General features: G+C 37.5%; 1 protein-coding gene across 10 annotated transcripts in view; it reads left to right on the top strand.

The window, feature by feature from the left end:
• EPHA7 (EPH receptor A7) overlaps positions 1-21,980 on the top strand; it is a 275,589-nt gene that overhangs the window by 218,754 nt on the left and 34,855 nt on the right. For 2 of the 10 annotated variants that reach the window (XM_082251251.1, XM_082251248.1), the window contains exons 8-15: positions 500-608; positions 3,706-3,761; positions 8,225-8,350; positions 11,976-12,161; positions 12,554-12,615; positions 16,557-16,667; positions 19,715-19,825; positions 20,026-20,235. In XM_082251251.1, coding sequence (XP_082107377.1) covers positions 500-608; positions 3,706-3,761; positions 8,225-8,350; positions 11,976-12,161; positions 12,554-12,615; positions 16,557-16,667; positions 19,715-19,825; positions 20,026-20,235 — 971 coding nt within the window. Of the gene's footprint in view, positions 1-499; positions 609-3,705; positions 3,762-8,224; positions 8,351-11,975; positions 12,162-12,553; positions 12,616-16,556; positions 16,668-19,714; positions 19,826-20,025; positions 20,236-21,486; positions 21,644-21,980 lie in introns of those variants that run through there. The other 8 variants (XM_082251253.1, XM_082251252.1, XM_082251257.1 and 5 more) reach the window with 5 other exon arrangements.

The raw sequence follows: 21,980 nt of genomic DNA, 5'->3' as shown, positions 1-21,980 counted from the left end.
TTTAACCTGGCAGAAAGTGGGGAAAATGAGGGAAAAATTCCAACAAGCAACACAGAATATTTTTTTTTTTTCTGTCTAGAAGTTTTGAGGAAGGCTAGTGACCTTTTCAGCTTGCTATTGAGGTCTCTGTGTATTTTTAAAGATTGTCACCGTAATAGTAAGTCAAGGGAAATTTCTCTAATGGGCGGGCCAGATAGCAGTAAATTCCCCACAAGGATTCTAATTCTTCCAGACTCTATTCGAAGCTAAAAACAATGGCTGAACATACATCTTAATTTCTGCATGACCAAGAGTGTTTAAGAACTTTGTGACTAATTGCTTTGGTTTGAACTGCAGACTTGGGGTGCAAAGCAAATTGTTATACCTTGGTCGTCAAAATATTAGACTAGTGACCTATAATGGTGTTACTAATGCAAGTGTGATACTGATGTACAGTATATGTTAAAATGTTTTTAGTGTTTTAAAATAATTCATTTTTTACTGTTGTATGTTTTTTCAGCTACTGCTGTAACCAGTGAGCAGAATCCAGTCATTATAATTGCAGTGGTTGCCGTGGCAGGCACTATTATTCTAGTCTTCATGGTTTTTGGCTTCATTATAGGAAGAAGGTATTTTTTTTCTTTTTCTTTATTTATTTTTTTATTTTTTATTTTAAAGACAAAACATAGTAAAGAAGAACACACAAACTAAATTAAGAATGCAATTTACAACACTCTGTAAGTAACAGAGAACCTGAATGCTGTTAAAAATGTAGACATTGCCACTGTGAAGATTCAATGCTGGCTGATTGTCAATTTAATCCCCCTGTGTATAGAATGAAAACAACATCCAAGGGTAAACTATATTCCATTGGACATAGGATTAGAAATATGGCTATATGATGAATAAATCATTTAGTATACATCATACAGCTTCGTATCAAATGTTAATCTTAAAACTCTCCCTTTTAAATGTAATCATTTACATGCAGGCCAAATATGACCAAGGTAATTTTAGTTAAAAACTGAGCCAATTGCCCTTATCACCTTGTGTATGGCCCCTTCAAGATATCTATATACCATTCACTACTGCTTTGTGATAGTTATGAATTAGGAGAATTCTTGTATATCTGCTAATACCTAATTATTGTATTTTTGTTACAAGAAAAGCCTGCTGACCAAATTTGAAAATCTTAATAACATATCAGTTCAATAGGCTTTAGCCCACAGATGTATACTATATGTACTTAGTAAAATAAAGAAAGAGATCTTGCTGGAAGCTGATCACTATGCAAAGTTCAGCTGCAATCTAATGTTTACATTACTATGCTACTTGTACCACTTAGAGTTCAGAGCTGCTGTTTTGTCTGGATATAAGCACACCTTTATGATTTTGCTATATATATATATATATATATATATATATATATATATATATATAATTATAGTGCATACGTGGTAATTGTATATTTTTATCAATTTACAAAATGCAAAGCGAGCGAACAGAATAATAATTCAAATCAAATTAATATTTAGTTAGTGGGACTACCCTTTGGCTTCAAACCAGCATCAACTCTTCTAGGTACTTGCACACGGTTTTTGAAGGAACTCAGCAGGTAGGTTGTTCCAAACATCTTGTAGAGAAAAGACAGACGCCACTCTAAGTGCAGTAGGAAGGTTTAAAAAGAAACATGACAATATACACCAATGTACTCACAATTGAGCAAGTATGGAGGGCAACATGTTGTGTGTGATCATGTCCGTCCGTAGGAAAAGTTTGTCAGGATGTCTCCGGCAGTCTCAAGTTCTCCGCTGCAGCCGATAGATGTCGGCGCTTCCTGGTGACTGGGATGCAGGGGTAACATCTGACGTCACTTCTCCCATGCAAACTTCTCCCATGCAAGGACGCACTCTGCTCTACATAACCGGGAAATGATGTTGGATGTTACCCCTGCGTCCCAGTCACCAGGAAGCGCCGACATCTATCAGCTGCAGCGGAGCACTTGAGACTGCTGGAGACATCCTGACAAACTTTTCCCACGGACAGACATGATAGCACACAACATGTTGCCCTCCATACTTGCTCAATTGTGAGTACATTGGTGTATTTTGTCATGTTTTATTAAACCTTCCTACTGCACTTAGAGTGGCGCCTGTCTTTTCTCTACAGTATCCCTCAAGTTTTTCTTCTTACTTGCGGCAGAGCAGCCTTCAGTGCTAAGGACTTTGGTATACATATGGACTTGGGTATGGACTTTTTCATGTGTAGATGTGTATCAGACACTTATATTGTCTAAGTTAGAAACCACTGGCTTTCTTTTGTTTCACTTGCGCCAGTATACATATATGTTGTTTGTTCCAAACATCTTGGAGAACAAACCGCAGATCTTCTGTAGGTGTAGGCTGCCTCACATCCTTCTGTCTCTTTATATAATCCCAGACAGACTCAATGATGTTGAGATCAGGACTCGGTGGGAGTCAAGCCATCACTTCCAGAACTCCCTGTTTTTTGCTTTGAAGTTAGTTCTTAATGACATTGGCTGTACGTTTGAGGTCGTTCATGTGCTTCAGAATAAATTTGGGGCCCATCACACGCCTCTCTGATGGTATGGCATGATAGATAAGTATCTACCTGTATTTCTCAGCATTGAGGACACAATTGATCGGTAAACATTGAGGACCATAGATGCAGTGGTCAGCCAATGTAGCTTTATGCAGCAGATTAAAAACATCATGCTTACTTTTCTTTTGACATTGGAAGATGCCCAGCACTGCCTTCAGCACATAATTGTTGGAAACCGGTGGGACCCAGGTACACCCATCTACTTTCCGGAGAAGTCTGGCCAGAAGTGGGCTTCATGGAAAGATTGCGTCCAAAAAGCCATAACTCTGGATGTGGAAACAAGGCTAAGCGACTCCACTTTGCACGAAAACATAGGAACTGGGTTGCAGAAAAGTGGCAGCAGGTACTCTAGACTGATGAGTCAAAATGTGAAATATTTAGTTGTAGAAGGAGGCAGTTTGTTCGCCAAAGGGCTGGAAGCATGGTGGGGATTTCTTGCAAGTTTGGGGCTGCATTTCTGCAAATAGTGTTGGAGATTTGGTCAGGTTCAATGCTGTCCTCAATGCTGAGAAATACAGGCAGATACTTATCCATCATGCCATACCATCAGGGAGGCATGTAATTGACCCCAATTCATTCTGTAGCTGGACAACAAACCAAAACATACTGCCAAGAACTATCTTCAGCGTAAAGAAGAATAAGTAGTCCTGGCAGTGATGTTTGGCTCCCAGAGTCCTGATGTCAATATCATCGAGTCTGCCTGGGATTACATGAAGAGATAATAGGATTTGAGGCAGCCTACATCTATAGAAGATCTGTGGTTAGTTCTTCAAGATGTTCGGAACAATCTACCTGCTGAGTTCCTTAAACTGTGTGCAAGTGTACCTAGAAAAATGAATGCTGTTTTGAAGGCAAAGGCTATGCACACCAAATATTAATTTGATTTTGATTTCTCTTCTGTTCATGATAAAAAATAATTATTACTACTTCTATTTTTAAAAGCAAAAGTATATATATATAGTATATATATATACTAAAAGCTTGTTTTCCTCTGGATGCTATACTATATATATTATATAGTGGGTGTGTGAGTATCCTGTATATATACAATTTCATGAGGCATATCTTTAAATAATAGTAAAGAAAATTTTTCACCATCTCTAGGCATTGTGGATATAGCAAAGCTGATCAAGAAGGAGATGAAGAACTTTACTTTCATTGTAAGTGTTTGATTTCTTTATTTTCAAGAAACATCTTCTAGTTTGCGAATGTTATTAATTTGTATTTAGTAATTAATCCTCTCCATGAGAAGAGTGACTTTAGTATGCCAAGGGGACTCAGTAAATCACAGCTAAACCTTATTCCACTTAGCACATATACTTGTCCTCAAACAAGCAGTCATATTGTTCACTTCTGTGATTAATACTTTCACACCATTTTAAGGACCTCCCATGAGATTCAGTAATTTGAAGGTCAGTGGTCAAGTTTCTGTGGTCTTTGCTTATAGCTGTTTTTTCACAGTCTCTTTTCAATCATCTTAATGAGATGCAACCATTGCAACTTTGCTAAACATTGCACTCTTTATGCAAACAATCAACACAATACATTTCTGATAAGCACTTGTAAGATAATTTACCTACATATCTAGGTAAAAATAAGCAGCCCAAAACATACTACCCAGAGCAGGGGACTAGTAAAATATACAGTTTTTACCAGCCTGCATATGAGCAAAATGACATGCTCTTGGCCCAATTCTTTATTCTAGATTTAATGTGGATGGCTATTTGACTCACAATTGAGAAATATCCCAGGAAGAAGAAGCAATTATAAATAAGAGCAGAGACAATATCTGCAAGCATCAATCTTCTAAGACAAAATGAGGACATGGAAATTAGATGAAGAAGAACACAATTCATTTATATTTATGACAGAAATTAGAAAGTGCTGATACAGTAAGCTACTTTGCCCATGTTCATGCCTTAATGATGGCGATCTTGATTTAGATATTTCCCCGTTTGTATTTCTCCCTACAAGATTTTATAAGCTTTATGACATTTACATTGTGCACTGTACATTTTTCTATAAATGTATGAAATCACAACTGTGAAAGATCTTGTGAACTTACGTTTACACAACTGAGCGCCTTTACATTCAATGACATACCCTTTAAGCAAATCTGTCAGTATTTAATACTGCTAGCAAGGGTGCACAATCTAAATTATGTTTTATGCAGTATGCTTAGATCACCTTTAAAAAAAAAATATAATGCTTAGTGAGTGTCTGCACTAAGTCTGCAGGAATTAATGGCATAACCAAGTTTTAAATGATATACAGTACATGCTAGATGCTATAGCAAGCATCTTATGTATAATGTCTTTAAGTCAAACCTTTGGCTATGGAGAAAAAGTTATAAATACTGTCATGTTTGTATTTTAATTCAAATAAACCACACACTTGACACTAACACAAGAAATGAGGGAAAATCTTCAGTGGGGACACAGCAATAGTTTATGGAAGTTGGAGTTCCAGCTTTTCCCTACTTCAATAAGGAAATTGTTTTTATTTCTGCCCTTTTTACTTGGAGTTTGTTCTAGTGACAATACTGTTACTAGGACAGGTACAAAGAAAAACCTCCCTAACGAAGCTCCAGATTGCAGTAAGACCCATACAGAGGTTGTAATCCTCTACTCTTTCCAAAATGGAGAAGAAAGATACATTTTATTGTATCTTGTATATTGAGATTGTGCAAAATTATGATTTCTCAACAAAGAACATGCTTATCACTTTAAAAAAGCATATTACACACATCCCGATCGATATTATTTATTTTGGTTGCTAGCTTGTCATTTAATCACATTATAAAAATCATTTTACATAATATTTTATTTACTTTTCTATCATCTAAAATGCCTTCATATCATGTTCATTTTATAGGCTAGGATGCATTTCTGAATTGCAGCTTAGCTATATTGCTATTATCCTTTGCATCCATGATTGTCAGTTTCACAGCTCTAAGCAAAGTATTCTTGGAAAGGACCCGATTTTATTTTTTGCTGCACCAGTTTGTCAGCATGCATTGAAGGGAAGGCTTGTGATTAATTTAATCTGACTGCATCAGCAGCAACAGAACACAGTGGTCACCAGCTATTTACAGTTGGTTTTGTGTTATTGTTCTTTTGTATAAAGCAAATTTTCAGGAGTATGAATGCCTTTTTATTGATTTTTTCCTTGTGGAAAAAAGAATTAAACTTGGTTTAGTGAGGTCCACACTGTACCTTAATTTTCTATGCGCTTCCATCTTTCATTGAATCAAGCTCTTTTAAAAACAATAGCTCTGTTTACTAAAGCAATTGCAATTTACATTTTTATTTCCTCCTATGGTTTCCTACCAACAATGCTTTGAGATCCCAGCCAACACTATTTCATGTTGGTATGCCAGAGTAGCTCTCTCCTGTCAAAATGTTTTATGACAGCTTGAATAAAGAACCATCAGAGGCCCGTTTGAGATGCACGAGGTTACTTGGAATCCAGGCCGCTTATCATGGAAAACGAGAGTGTGGCTCGTTCTCCATCTGCCTGCTTGAAATGACATTGTAGGAGGTTAACCTATTGTTTCCTATGCCCTCCCACTCTCTCTCCCTCATTCATCTATTTCAGACTCACTAACAGATATGAGCAAGGTGTTGATAGCAAAAAAATACAGACTAAGTGATTGAATTATGCAAATGAGAGCTGAAAGATAAATTAATTGCTGGCATTCCATTCAAACTGTTGCTCAACATTGTCAAAAATCAGATTTATTTAAATGAGAAGTCAGAGATGCTAGTGTCTCAAGAAATCATTAATTTATGCAACATTGCTTTCTTTTTATCCTATTGTTTTCATCCTGGAAGTGTTAGGATACAATTAGATAGAATAATAAAACATGAAAAAAACATGACAAATATATAGAAATAAACAAAAACAATAAATGCAGCAGTTTTCAAGAAGTTTATGAATGCATTAATATTCATGGACACATTCACAGTGAACCTTTCTATGCTTCATTCCTAACCTCTGGTTTTCCATTAAAAGATTCCTTTAAAAATTGCCTTGTCAAAAATCAGAATTGAAAGCCAAGTTGACTTTAATCACTGTCTGCATGTATAACCTGTGGTGTTGTGCAGAAAGAAGATCTTTTTCTATAGAACACACAATGTGACCATAGATGTAAGATTTTTAGCTGTTTAAAGAGTAACTCCACTTTCGTGGGGAAAATAAAAATAGTAAATAAAGAAAAAATAATATAGCGTATACAATTGTGACTCAAGTCATATTGTAATTGGATGTTATTAAAAATCACCTTTCCTTTTTAATCTTCAGCTGCTGTAATTTTCTGAAAATGCAATATGGCTACCTGGAGGTGTTCTGTACACAGAATGTGCACTGACCACACCCCAGAAACATAATTTCCTGCTTGTGTGATTGGCTCATTGATTTTCCCAGAAATCTGCAAAAGTCCGATTTCAGGCATCCCCTGCAACAAAAATTTCATTTTTGGTGAGATACTCCCAATAGAACATATCTAAAGGGATGCAGGCCCAGCAGCTTTCCTCATTAGTGCCCTGCATCTGATTGATAATTACGAAACCACTCCCATTAGACTCACTCAGCACAGAGGAACAAACAATTATTTGTAGGAGTCTGCAATAAAGTTTGTTAAAATCCTTGTAATGTACAGAGATCACCCAGAGGGAAATGTATTTTTCTCAACAAAAGTAGACTTATGCTTTAAAGCTTACATGCCCTTGGATGTTGATAGGCATGTTCAGATTTAGGGAAAATTGTAGGGGGTGGCTTTCTTTTAGAGACTGAAGTGAATTTTATCTTTTCCCGAAAGCACTGTATTGTCCCTCCAGCCACAATTATTTTATTTAAACACGAGTTTGCAAGTTTTGAAGCCAAAAAAAGTTCCATTATCAAATCAAGTCTGAATTACTTAGCTTTAGATAGAGCTAATGGGTCACTAAGATTTGTGAATATTCTTTTGCTTTTAAAAGGTAATAGCTATATTATTTACAAGTTAATTGCAGCAATTTCACATGTTTCGAGAACCCTTGCTACAGCGTATTAAGCATTACTTACCTTCGTTTTTTTTTTTTTTGTAAATTATCACATTACAGTTGCCCTGCCCTTACTTAATGATGCCGCTTGTATTTTTTATGGTACATGCCTTTCAAATTTTAAATTGATTCACACAATCAAAGGGCATATGCACAATCTAGCTGGTGGTAACTACATTATCAAGTGATTGAGTTTCTACCTCACTTAGGAAATTGGAGTAGTGGAAATTAAGACATTAAAATGTATATTTTTGAATGATATCACAGCTAGGCAGCATCGTAAATGTAATTTTCACTGCAGCACTCAAATGTTACTGTAGCAGTTGGGTTACTCAACAAATAACACCGTGCTATATTAGTATTCTGAGATTTAACTTTCTTTCCTCCGGATCTTGTTTAATATGCATGTGTACACATACTGGTTATCATGCTGCGCTTGCACATTATCCTGATTCTTACATGTATTTGGCTTCATGTAAGAAATACCTTCTGCCTAGCAGCTCTCAGTAAAAATGACAGTCCTAGATAACTGCTCAGTGTGCATTCCTTCATCACTGTTCTGCTTTCTGACATCATTACAGTTAAATTTCCAGGCACCAAAACCTACATTGACCCTGAAACATACGAAGATCCAAATAGAGCTGTCCATCAATTTGCCAAGGAGTTAGATGCATCCTGTATAAAAATTGAGCGTGTGATTGGTGCAGGTAAGTCAGAGGTGTCTGTTTTCTTCAACATTTCCATTTAGCCAGGATGGAATATCAAACATGATATGACAGGCAAATAATTACAGCTCAAAAGTAAAACATTTTCTTTTTAACAGAATTTCTAAATGCAAAGTGGCTTAAAAAATACAGAAATATGCTGTGCTTGCGAACATTCCTATTGTTTTGATGTGTGTGGTATGGGTAGGTGGTATTATTTTTTATATTTTACACCAATAAATGACTGCTAGTAAAAGTTTTCACTCTTCTTATCACAAACTGATATAGACTAACCTGTTTACGAATGAAAACAAAAAAAGAACTAAAGGTCACCTGAAGGTGCTACCCTTTGTAGCCAGTCAGGTTCTGGCTTCTATGTTTTAACCTGTGTATTTCTTTGCTTTCTATAGACAGCCCCTTTCATTTTGCTTTCTTTAACCCATTTGTGTCACTGGTGAAGTCCATGTTGATGGTTTACAATTTTGTTAAGCTTTGATCAATTACATCTTAAAGAGAAGCACGAGTCAGTAGTGAACCATTAGTAGTCATTATATATTGTATGGTTCATGTCTAGAAACAAGAAAAAAACAAGCAGTATGCAGTTTTGCTAAATACTTCATTCAAGATCATGGCTTGGAGATAGATTTGAATAAACTACAGTGAAAAAAAAAAAAGCCCTAAAAAATAAATAAAATAATGAATTTAGCTAAATACAATATCATTGTCCTTGCTAACAGAATAGGTCTATAAATTAGCAATATTAAATATTATAATAAACATATAGAATTATTTTGTCATCCAATCTACTCTTTACACTGACAAGCCGGTCAAACAGTGCTCAAAATTATAGCCAGCTTGTAATCCATTTCTATACAATGTAGTAAGCTGTTTTCTGCTACCCACCCTTCTGAAAGTGGATTCTAGTCACAATAGCTTACATTTTATGCTCATATGCAAACAGCTTAGCAAACACCTGTCTCACTTCTGGTAGAGCTATTGTGACCCTTTCTTGGCCTACTGTATCCCTTATATGTTGAAAGCCCCAGTATGGGGGCACTGCCAGCTGTGACAGCAACTTCTGGCTTAATAACTCTATAGTCTAATGGTTGTAATTGTAATTCATATTACCTTTCATTTACCCATGGATATTAGACAAAGTTCATTCAGTACTTGCAATTTCAAGAGATTCAAATGATAGCTATTTGGCCAGATCCCCATGGTGCACTTGCACAACAGACGCATTTTATTGGTTGACTGAAAATGTCTGGCATATACCCTGCTGTTTTCCATGTCTGTACAGAGATAAACATATCACCATGACTCAGATGATATGTGTATATCATCTGAAGGAAAACAGTTTTGGTGGTTTGATCATTTCTTTAGGACCGACTATGGGTATAGTTGGTAATTTTAAAAGTAATCCTGCATGTACACTATTCAAGGTAAAAAAGCAAAGCAATGCCCAATAATTTTACCAACTTATAAATGCCATACACGGATGTCATTGGAGTTCACTCATGTGTTTGTTGAGACATATAATACACAGCTCTGTGTAAAATCCAAATTATTGTGTACATCATAACAGAGATACCTCGAGCTAGCAGCACTTTTCAAAAATAATATCTCACTATGCAAACATGTTAAAACACTCTATACATATTATCGGTAGTGGCGCACATCTTTATTACTTAATATGCCAATTTTGACAGACACATACTTCTGCCGCCACAGGCAACAAAGTAATGAATGTTAAATGCCAAATTGCTTCCCAGCACACACATTTAGGTATAATTATAAAGGACTAAGGAAGTTATCCAATGAACAACTCTATTTAGATAAATCCTACAGGTGAAAACAGCTAATCTCATTTCCTGACTTAATATATAATTGAACACAAGATTAAAAAACAAAAGCTCATTGTCATTAGGGCAGAGATATTAAATATCAGGTTCACTATCAACTGACAGGATGCAGTGCTTAATTCTGGCGGGATAGGATCGCTAAATTATACAGTGTGTATGTCATTTTGTGAAATCTGTGATAAGAGAGTTTCGCAACAACAGCAGGCCTTAAGAGATTGTGTGACTGCATTGAAATGTCCTTTTGTTTATTGTCTGTCATTGCAAACCTGGGGCTTGGTACAAACAGCTTCAGTGTGATGGCTCCGTGAGGTAAACCGCAAATAACATACACAGCTTTCACAAATACAACCTTACTGGTGCACCAAAAATCAAGTGCGTTTTTATTTTATTCCTCAGTAAAAATTTATGAGTACTAAAGGTAAGGCAGTATATCTTGTTTATTGCTGTTCTTTCATGGATGTTGCCTATGTGTGCATTAGAAGAAGGTAACTGTGCTTATTTACCATACTGGAATTTATTTTAATTATTCATACAATATCTTAGAGAATAAAATATAATTTTACACATCACTTAGGTCTTTTGTGGGTTCTATAAAACTGTATTACAAAACACATCTTGGTTACAGATATAGCCTACCACAGAACTTATAGCATGTATTACACCGGATTTGTTTCATATATAACATTTGCTTGAAAAATAGCTGATTTTATGAAGTTAGGATTTTTTATCAAAGAAATATGCAAATATCTAGATAATATTCACGGAAAAATTACTTTTTTGATAACTAGAGAAGGGGTGATTATTAAACTGGTTTTCCTAAAGCTTTCACTGGAAAGGCTGTACTGAGATGAATAGCTCAATGCACACAAGCATTCAGAGAAGTATTAGCTTTGTGTCAAGCTGCACCTCCTTGAAATTAATGGAAATTAGGGTGTTTGGGGACTTTGATGCTGCAGTAACTTGATCACTTTTTTCCCTGACACAGACAGGGTCCCTACGTAGGGTATGTTTAAACACTGGATCAGTGTGGTAATTTCACATAGGTAATGAATGTGCTTTAGCATCCAGCCCTTAATGACTCTAACCCCTAGCCACCTTTTGCCTTCCAACATAATAAAGGATGTAATATTGCCTCATTTTCCAAATCATTGCTGAACAATTATGCATCACCCCAACTTTTCCCTTCTGACTTGGGATGATTGATATCTGCATGCACGATTTTCTGTGCCTGGATAACAAAATTATACATCATGCAGGGAGACTTATGTGACCAAAGGAAAGTGATACAGATACATAGCGGGTGATTTACTTTTTTTAAATTGCACATGATTGACAAAGTGAACAATAATTTACTTTTTCACTAAGCTAAGTGAACATTCTCTATTTTTTTTTTTTTTTATTAAAGCCCACCATAGGCCCACAGCACTCCATGAGCCGAGACTGTGTGTTGACAAATCTGCAAGACGTGTGTCTAGGACAGCCTGGGCTCATAGGCATTGGTTGAATGATGCTGGGTCTCATTCATCCCAGAAATGTAACAAAGAGTGGGGTGGAAGAGAACATGGAAGGCAGCACTGGGTCACAGAGAGGGTGATTAGTGTTTTCAGCCCATTTTTTACGACGCAGGGGGACACAATTATTTTTTAAAAACACGATTCCTGGAGTTTGGATTTAATGCAAGCTCATACACTCTAGAGACAATTGTTGCAGAAAACCATTAACATTATCCAGTAAGCTTACTTATTCTTTGTTTCTTTTCTTTGTAGGAGAATTTGGTGAAGTGTGTAGCGGCCGGCTGAAGCTTCCCGGAAAAAGAGATGTAGCTGTTGCTATAAAAACCCTTAAAGTTGGCTATACAGAAAAGCAGAGAAGAGACTTTTTGTGTGAAGCGAGTATAATGGGCCAGTTTGACCATCCAAATGTTGTTCATTTGGAAGGAGTGGTAACACGCGGTAAGTAAATCTCCCACTTTGTGGTTTTGCTACGCTTGAGTGGAATGTTTTCAGTCTTGCTGTAAATATTTATCATGTACAAATGGATGTTATTGAAATTACTAAACAAAGGTAGGCTTTCTCTTGAATGTACTTTAACCACATTTGCAATATATCCTTCACATAGAAAGAAAGTACATTTCAAAGTACTATCTCCAGTTTATGTTGACTCTGATTATTTATATGTTCAAATTATTTCCTTGCTCTGCCCTGTTTAAAACTGCCTATCTTGTTACCATTTCTGCTACTCTCTAAATGGAAACTTTCAAGTCCAGAAAGATGTTTCTTATCAAAACTCGTGTCGTTTTGGTTTGGTGAAGGTTTCACAAACATTTAACTTTTCATGTTTTTAGGAAAGCCGGTAATGATTGTAATTGAATACATGGAGAATGGAGCTCTAGATGCATTTTTAAGGGTGAGTGCTGTTCACATAATATTTGAGAATGAATGTTTAGTTATTCATAAATATGCATGGAATATATGTTTACATTTACCTTTGCTTCAGCCTATTGATCCATATATAATAGGAAACCCATTCCTTTAAATTAAACATCAGCGTCTGAAGCAGCCTACTGGTCTAAGGTCTTATTTCCATGGCTGGCAAGGGAAAATGGACAGTCCCTTGTTGAATCTTAGTAAAGTTTTATTTTTCCTGATATAACCATTGCTTGGAAGGGTATACTTAAAAGAAGTTTTACTAATGTCAAGTTAATTGTATATTGTTATATTTGTATACATTTCTGGTTAAGTTTAGAAAAAAACAACATATATCATTAATGTGCTGTTTATCCTTTTTTTTTTTTTTTTAAAATACAGTTTGAAACTGTTATTACAAACATATAGAAAATAGCTTTTGCATCCTGGACTTCTTTACAGCACAAGAGTTTTTACAACAGAAGTAATTTAAAGCATTACTCTACTTTTCTAACAAACTTTGCCGTTGTAAACCAAGTTTGTAAATACTATTACTAACATTCTCATTCTGTTATGCCCTGAAGGGAGTTTGAAATGTTCATTTTGTCCAGTAGTAGTCAAAATTGTTCTCTGTAAATTAGACACAGCTGTCTATAATTATTTATGATTATCTGCATAATGACTGCATAGACTCATTTTATGAGTATAATTTCCCCCATAGCAAACAGCAAAGTTTAAACAATTTAAATTAGCAGATTTAAATTATTTACAAAGTTGATTATTTTCTTGCCCTGCCATTTTAATATTACCAGAAAGGTAGAGTATGACTTTAAAGTACAAAGGAGCTATTTGGGCTCTCTGGAAGGCAGTGGATTCCAATACTGTAAGACACTACTCTCTAAGATAAAATGTGGAAGCAGATTTGCATTTATTAAGCTCTAGGCTTTTTGACTGAATACTAATAATGACAACAATTTTTTTAATACATTTTTTTCTGCTCCACATCCCTTCCTTTTTTGGGAGGTAGCAGTTGGACAGGAACGAAATAACAGGGAGCACAATACTGTAATTGTTTTTATTAAACATTTTTTTTTTCTGCACATTCTGAAAAGCCGTACACAGAGGTATCTGTCCATTTCCTCACAGCCGGGTAGTCCATTTGAAAGACCTGTTGTGTATTTTAGATGCACAGGGATCCTCATCAGTATTAAATGGAACTTTTCTTAAGAGAAATGGGCAGGCTGCCATTACTGACCTGTGCTTATTAAAATGCTAGTTGCCTGGCTGCCATGATGTCTCTTTGATTTCAGTGTTTTTAATTGGTGACCTAGAACAAGTATGCAGCTAAGGACTTCTAACTGCATGCTTGATCCAGATTAGTGAATTACAGTAGTAAAGCCAGTAGATCAGAGTAACTGCAAGGCAGCCAGCAATTTTAGAAAAAGGTCAGCAGTGGTAGCTCCTATACTTCTTGGATGGCAGGTTTACTTTAAACTATTATCGGGAGTGCGTAGGGCCACATCTCAAAGTTTCACTGCAGAATAATTGTGCTGCTTGCTCATTCCTTTATCATTCCTATGAGTAAGTAAGTAAGGTTTGAGCACCTAGTCTTATTATCAGTCTGTTAACACTAATACTCTTTGTGAGTCTGTTTTAAATATTCTGTCTTAATTGGTCATGTGTAGCCCTATCTACTTTTTGTTGAGCCAGGGGCAGCATCACATCCATGGCGAACATATTTTACCTGCCGATATCTTCCCACGCTTAATCGATAAAGCTCCTGTGAGATTTAATGAATCATCATAGTTAGACATTGTTCTTAAAACATTCACGGCTACAGCAGGAAGTGTTCCAATTATTTGTTAGTTTCAAACAAATGTCCAGTCAGTGTATTCAAACTGCTTAAATAACAAAACTTGAAAAGAACATAGTTTTCTGCATCTTAAGTGTTTATTCGGAAAGTATAAGTGGGAAAATGTGTTCAGTCACGCTGACATGATAATTTTGTTATTGCTGGATTCTCACTTGCTTTGCTGTGACAAGTTTAATAAAACTTACAAACGAAACTGGAATAACAGAATACTAAAACACTGGATGCAAGTTAATTGGAAGAGTGCTTTACTTTCAATGCAAATGTATTGGTATATTTTACCAGTCTAACAGTTCCACCTAGAGATTTAGTGTTGTTTCATGGGTCAATCATGTAACAATTAAATAAAGAGTGTGAATTTTCTGCTATGAGTTTTTTACAAAGTTCAGTTAGTCTGCCAATATTGGTCAGCTATAGTCTTTGTGTATAGGACTAGATTAATGGAAATGGGACATGGGAGATCAACTTTAAACTTTTTTTCCAGCATACTTTTAAAATGACATACTTGCAAACTTCATTAGATTGTACACATTGTTATTTAATGTGTCACTGGAATTAGGTTTCTTGCTTTCATCCATGTAGGTGTTCTGACATTAAGACATATAAAACAATAATGTGAGAGTGCATCACTTTTGAGGCCTCATGAACAATAGACGTTTTTACAGCTGCTGTTTTTGGCGTCAGGTGTTTTGTTCTGCAGCTAGTGAGCTCCCCAGCATGTTATCCTAGGTGTCCATGCACACATAGGCTGTTATCAGGGTTTTTTGGCAAGGATGAAACCCCCCCCCCCCCCCCCTGAACTAGGGGGTTTTGAGAGGAGTTTTTCAGTTGGAAAAACGCTCTAACTCTGATAATGGCTTAAAAACGCTGAAAAATGCCAAAAAATTCAGAAAAACACAGCTATTCTGCGTTTATCAACATTTTTGAGCCATAAGCTTTTGTGGGAGTATAGTTTTGCTAAAAAAAAAGTTAAAGAAAATGCTGAAAGAAGCTTAAAAAAACACTGAAAAAACTGCTGCAAAAAAGCTGAAAAACTCTACAGCTTTCTACTGACGTTTTGATAATGTCCAGTGTGCAGGAGGCCTAGTATAGAGACACTCTATGAGTTCCAAACAGAGAAAATGGCAAACATCTAATCAGTTTGTAGCTATCATTGGGAAGTGCAAGGAGGAAGAAGGGAAATTCATCAGAAGTTTACAAAACCCATGAAGTGCTCTCTATCTAACTTGATAATTACAGAGTTGTGTACATTTAAGAACACCTGCAAGCTATACAACATGATCAAGGTACCTGTAAAATGTGGTTCTTTTTTGAATCCAGTAAAGTACAGCATTGGGCCATCTATATGTAATAAATAATAAGGGCAGAGTCTCGATGGGGTTTACTTTATATGCTGATAAATCTGGTTAGGTCTTAACTTTCATGTTTCTGGGGCAGACTTCCCTATTGGAATAATTAGATATAAATGGATCAAAGATTCTCTAAAATTTGATTATAATAGGATATGCAAGGATAGTAGCAGTCCCATTCTCCAAACCATTCTCCAAAACGTTACTATCTGAATTATACAGGTGGTTAAATGGCATTAGCCATAATAATCTGCAATATGAACAGTTGCCTTTATTGACTAACAGCCACACAGACAAGACTGCTTGTATCACACAACTGTTTTTCTAGTTTGAATACCGCTGATGTTACTAGACATATTTTAGAAGAAACAGTAGCTATCCAGAAACGCAGCTCAACTGAGACTTCCTCTCAACATCTATCAGCCAGAAGTCTCTGCAGAGGTCTAAAAGTTTCCACAGACCTCACAATGGTTGGAACATATTGTCAGTATTGGTAGGATAAGGTAAAATTAATCTAGTGGTTGTGAGTATTTTACAATCCTAGTATCCCAGCACTTAATTTTCAGCACTTCACAAAATACCCTTACAACTCTTATGGTGGTTAGTTTTTGGCAAAGGGAAATATTTACCAGAAAGTGCACTTTTATATTAATTTCAGTGTATTGCACCAAGTTGTAATTTCATATATATATCAAACTAAGTTCTGATCATTTTCTGCTTTAGAAATCTTTGGAAATGTTTACTTCACCTCCTAAAGGTAAACGTACAGGATCTACTCAGACAATGCCTTTTGTAAAAGTCCAAACACTAAACACCCCGGGATCAAATGCCCAGGTAATTACACATTCAGCCATTCAAGGCAGCACAGCCATCCATACTATTCATAAATCCCATTTGTTTTAAAATTGTTCCATGTGTAGGTGTTAAAGGTTTTATTATAATCTAAATGTATTTATAAGGGATGATACAAGATTTACTGCTTAGGGCTTCCATTCTCCAAATCGTCAGTGCCCTGCATGTAGGTACTGTAAACATCAGGTAGCTATTGTGCATAGGTAGAAAAAAATGAAGTCTGAAGGATTGCTTTCATTGCTTAACAGCTACACAGCCCTCTCTACTTGTGTTGCCTAAAGAAGATGTTCAACCATATTTTGTAAATCATTGTGGAATCCCCTAGAGGACCAAGAGCATGGAGCACTTGGTCCCACTCTGATCAATGCCTGCATTGTATAATAAAATCACATCTTTATATGGTTGGTTTTTAGATCCACTCCTAGCTGAGGTGTTCACATGGGAGGCTGCAAGATAGCACTGTAGTTGCCTCCTCTCTCCTCTGTGTGCTGTGAGCACATAGATTGTGCGAGATAACAGCAAGCTGCCAGTGACCTGGAAAGTGTATGCGTGTTGCTCAGGCTCAGTAAAGAGGGGGTATGTAGACTGTACATCCGCAGCTGCTGTTAGAGTGCTGGCATGGGATGGAGCCCGTCCTGGCTCCTGCGAGAGTTCAAGGAAAAAAGGTGTAGCCCCTGGAAGTGGCACATCTAAGGTGTCCTAGAAAGATGAATGGAGTGGCAACCTCAGCCTGGATTCCGACCAGGCCACACCCCAACGCGTTTCACTTCTCCCGGGAGTTTATTCCCCCATGACTAAGATCTGGGGGCAGAGTGAAACGTGTTGGGGGGGCGTGGCCTGGTCAGAGTCCAGAATGAGGTTGCCACTCCATTCACCTCTCTAGGACACCTTAGATGTGCGACTTCCAGGGGCTACCCCTTTTTCCTTTGAACAGCAAGCTGCCACTCACCTGAGACAAACTCAAGCTTGTGTGAGATGCGGTGCATGGCTCCTATTAGTCCGTCTTCCATCAGAATGATTATAGCCAGAACTCGCTTCTGAGTCACATGCAATACTTTCTTTTAATCCAGGATAAAATACAACATCATTTCCCACACGCTCACAAGTTTCTGCCCCATGCGGACCCTAATTAAAGCACTGTTTTTAAAACAGCGAGTATATGGGTTCTGTTCTCTTTGGGTTCTATCCACACTTTGAAATGTTTGTAGCAGGAGGCATACTCTTTGTTTAGTTTGTTTTGTACAATTTTGATTTATTTGTTTTTATTTTATACTTTGTATCGAAGTACAAAATCGTTTTCAATGATTTGGATATTTTATGTTTGTATATTCTACTGTTTTTTTCTGCATGTGGGTGTTAATTGATTCATTCTGCACCTAGCAAGGCAGACTTGGATTTGTGGGAGAGATTTTAAATTGGATGTTACTACGACCTCCCCGTGCTATGATTAAGGCCCACATAGGCCAGAAACACGTGAGCGTGTTAGGGATCATGTTGCATTTTATCCTGGATTAAAATAATGTTTTGTTTGTGACCCAGAAGTGGGTGCTGGCTATACTCATTCTGAGCACATAGATTGTGCCTCCAAAAAGTAAGTAGTGCAGCTATGCTTTGCTGATAATCCTATGTGTGTGTTCCCTACGGACACATACACAGAAATGTTGCACTAACAGGCTCCTATCCCTCTGATGTGGTGAATGATGATGCTCATCTCCAGCACACGCCTGCTGCCAGAGTCGAGTGTTGTCAATCACACCTGAATAAAAATTTGTCTCTTGATGAGCAGCATGGTTGAACAGCGCTGGGGGGGGGGGGGGGGGGCAGTATTCGGTTCCCAACACTAATGCAGCAACCACAACGTGGATCAGAACTAGATTTCACAAAGATTTGCAAATATGGTGAAACTTCTTCTTTAAGTGTCTGTGTAGTTTGCAGAAACCCTGCATCACCCCGGTGTATCCCAGAGGAATCACAACTGTCTAAAAACACAGCCCAACTAATAGGGTCAGGCAAATGATCCTGATGCTGGCAACAACTCACTGGCAACAGAATTGCTAACAGACCACCTACCTTTTTCTGTGAAGTCGCTCCCTCACAAGCTGGGCCAGTGAGATGTTGTTTTCTAGCTGCTCCTTCACCAGCAAGTAATATTTTCTAGTATTTTGGGTCAGGAAGGGAGCACTTTTTTTCTGGAAATTCCTTTACCTGGGTGATTTTAATGCTGGTGATACCAGTGGTAAATTCCTTATCTGATATGGCCCAAGATCCATCAACCATGACTCTTTAGAGATCTAAAGCTCCCCAAAGACTTCACCAAGAAAATCATGTAGCTGCTATGGGTATCTTAAAATCCTAGTGTATTAATTATCATGCTTCACTTCATCTGACACTTAAAGTGTATGTAAACCCTAAGAATTAACTTCTCTGTTTTTATCCCTTTGATTGGTTAGATGTTGCATTGAAAAAGCTGTGATATACAGTATGTGTTCAATCAGTGCAAAAACATTTGTTGATTCTGACAGAAGTCTAGTAAGCTATTATCCTCCTGTAAGAAGCTGACAATGCTTCACTGAAATCTTAAGCATTATCAGTCCTGCCTGAGGTCTCTTTGTGAACTACAGAACACCTCCCTTCTATAGAGGAGAGTGAGGGGGAGGTGTTCTATAGTCCTAACACTTCCTGAACTTTACTACACCTCCATAGATACAGTAAAGCGAGTGTCCCCCTAGGACAGAAAATGTGTTACTTGCAGGATCACCAGGTGAAGCTAAAGGATAATACTACTGCAGCTACCTCATTTATGGAACGGTAAGCTGGAATACAACACTGTTTTGTTCTTGGGTTTAGATACACTTTTAATTTATTTTCATACTGCACAGAGTAGTCCTACAGCTACTATGTGGAGATTAGTTTGTGGCAAAGTTTAGTATTAAGAAGAAAGTGCACATTTATAATAATTTCAAAGTATTGTACCAATAATTTTTAATTACCTTTATATCAAACTAAGCTCTGGTCATTTTCCACTTCAGAAATCTTTGGAAATGTTTACTTCACCTCCCAAAGGTAAACGTACAGGATCTACTCAGACAATGCCCTTTGTAAAAGTCCAAACACTAAACACCCCGGGATCAAATGCCCAGGTAATTACACATTCAGCCATTCAAAGCTGCTCAGCCATCCATACTATTCATAATTCCCATTCATTTTAAAACAATTACAGTCTGATCAAACATCCATCTGCGGTTCAACATAAGTGGGTAACACTTGTTTTCCGATACTGATACTGCAATGGGATATGTAGATTTAAAGCTTGGCTGAGATATTTTCTTTTTTTTTACAGAAGCATGATGGACAGTTCACTGTCATCCAGTTGGTGGGGATGCTGAGAGGGATAGCAGCTGGAATGAGATATTTGGCTGACATGGGATATGTACATCGCGATCTTGCTGCACGAAACATTCTGGTCAACAGTAACCTTGTCTGCAAAGTGTCTGACTTTGGATTATCTCGAGTAATAGAAGATGATGCAGATGCAGTATACACAACAACCGTAATTTTACTTTTCATTTTCATTCTATGTTTGCCATTAAATTGGAACCCCAGGCAAACAGCTAAATACTCTGCTAAAATATATCTGTTTAACGTATTACCGGGTGAAAGATTTCTAATTTTGGACAACCATTCTTGTGATACATACCAATCAAGACTATCACTTTACTGCTTTCTTAATCACGTTGAGGGCTGGTTCACATTATTGCTGTGTGGTCAACATGAATGGCATCCCAACACACTAAGGCAATGCACCTGCACAGCAGCAAGCTGCAACACACTACTATGCCACGTGGTACATTCTTGAAATAAAGCCAGGTGCAGTTTTGCTTGTGACAGCCCATTTAAAATTAAATGGATGCCTTGACACAATGCAGCCTAATATGCAAAATAACATTCTTCAACATAAATGCATTATTGCACTGGAACAGTGTAAACCTGACCTTACTGTTTCTTGATTTAGCCATTACAAGGCTGACTCAGCAGAATTAGAAAGCTTTTGCTCGTTAAAACAATAAACGCTTATGTGTTTGCTCACTTAAAATTGTGTCACCTATAGATCACTTTAGTTGCTTCATAAATTAGTTTGTGTCTGGGATAAAAGTGATTGTAAAGTTTTTTGTTTGTTTTTTTCGTTTTTTTAAATAAATAATAAATGTTATTGCATATTACGTTAATGATATTGCACAGAGCGGCCCGAACCTCCTTTTCTTGGGTCCCCTGCTGGCGCTCTGGGCTTCTCTTCTTGGTGCACCACCATAGGAAGCCACTTCCTATGGTGACACACCTGCGGGCTTGCTCTCGTGCTGGGCTGTGTGTGTCTGTTACCACACACAACGTGTGTCTTGACCTGCCCCCCTCTCCCTTCTCACAGGAATTGATCAACAGCAGCTGAAGCCAATGTCTTCCCCTGCTCTCACTGAGTTCTGGGAGCAAAGGAAGAAAAAGCAGCGCTACTGCAATTGGGCACAGCGCTGGAGCAAGATAGGACTCAGGTAAATATTTAGGGAGGTGAGGGAGCAATATAACCAGTGGGACATTTTTTACCCTAATGCAAGGAATGCAGTAAGGTAAAAAATGCCTTGCCTTTAGAACCACTTTAAGCTTTTTTGAGTGAAATACTTTAGAAGATGGAGCTAGGTGGAATGCAAGATATACAATAAACAGATGAGCACAAAGTCAGTGGTGTGTGACTTCACTGGTTCCCGGTTACAGCATGGTTGTACTTTACCCTTTTTCTTTCACATTTCAGAAGTTGATGTCTATATATTTGAAGAAAGAAGGCTTCATAAAACCTGAAATCCAAACTACAGTTTCCAAGTCAAAATTCCAAACAGAACATGATAAATACGTTTCCACTTAACCCTTTCGCTGTCTTGCCTTATTTCTCATATTTCACCAGACCATTTTTTTTTATTTTTGCTATTTACTATTTTTCTTTCACAGCTGAGAACGTTTGTAAACTACCACCTAAGTCCCCGTTCACACTGGGGCGACCTGTGAGGCGACCTGGTCGCCTCACAGGTCGCCGTAGGTCGCCTTCCATAGGGAAAAAGGGTCCGGAGCTTCTTTGGGGCGACCCGGAGCGACCGTCATAGACTTCAATGTTATGAAGTCCGTGCCGGCCGCTCCGAGGTCGCGGGGCGAGCAGCGCGCCACGACCTCGGAGGTCGCCCCGGGAAGTAGCGTCGCTGCTATGTGAACGGGGCCTTAATCACATGTTTTCTGAAAGCACAGTACCTGTAC

This window comes from Pelophylax lessonae (genome assembly GCF_965119305.1).
Source record: "Pelophylax lessonae genome assembly, chromosome: 3".
NCBI lineage: Eukaryota > Metazoa > Chordata > Amphibia > Anura > Ranidae > Pelophylax > Pelophylax lessonae.
Note: the sequence above shows the minus strand (reverse complement) of the source record. Positions and strands in the feature narration are given on the sequence as shown.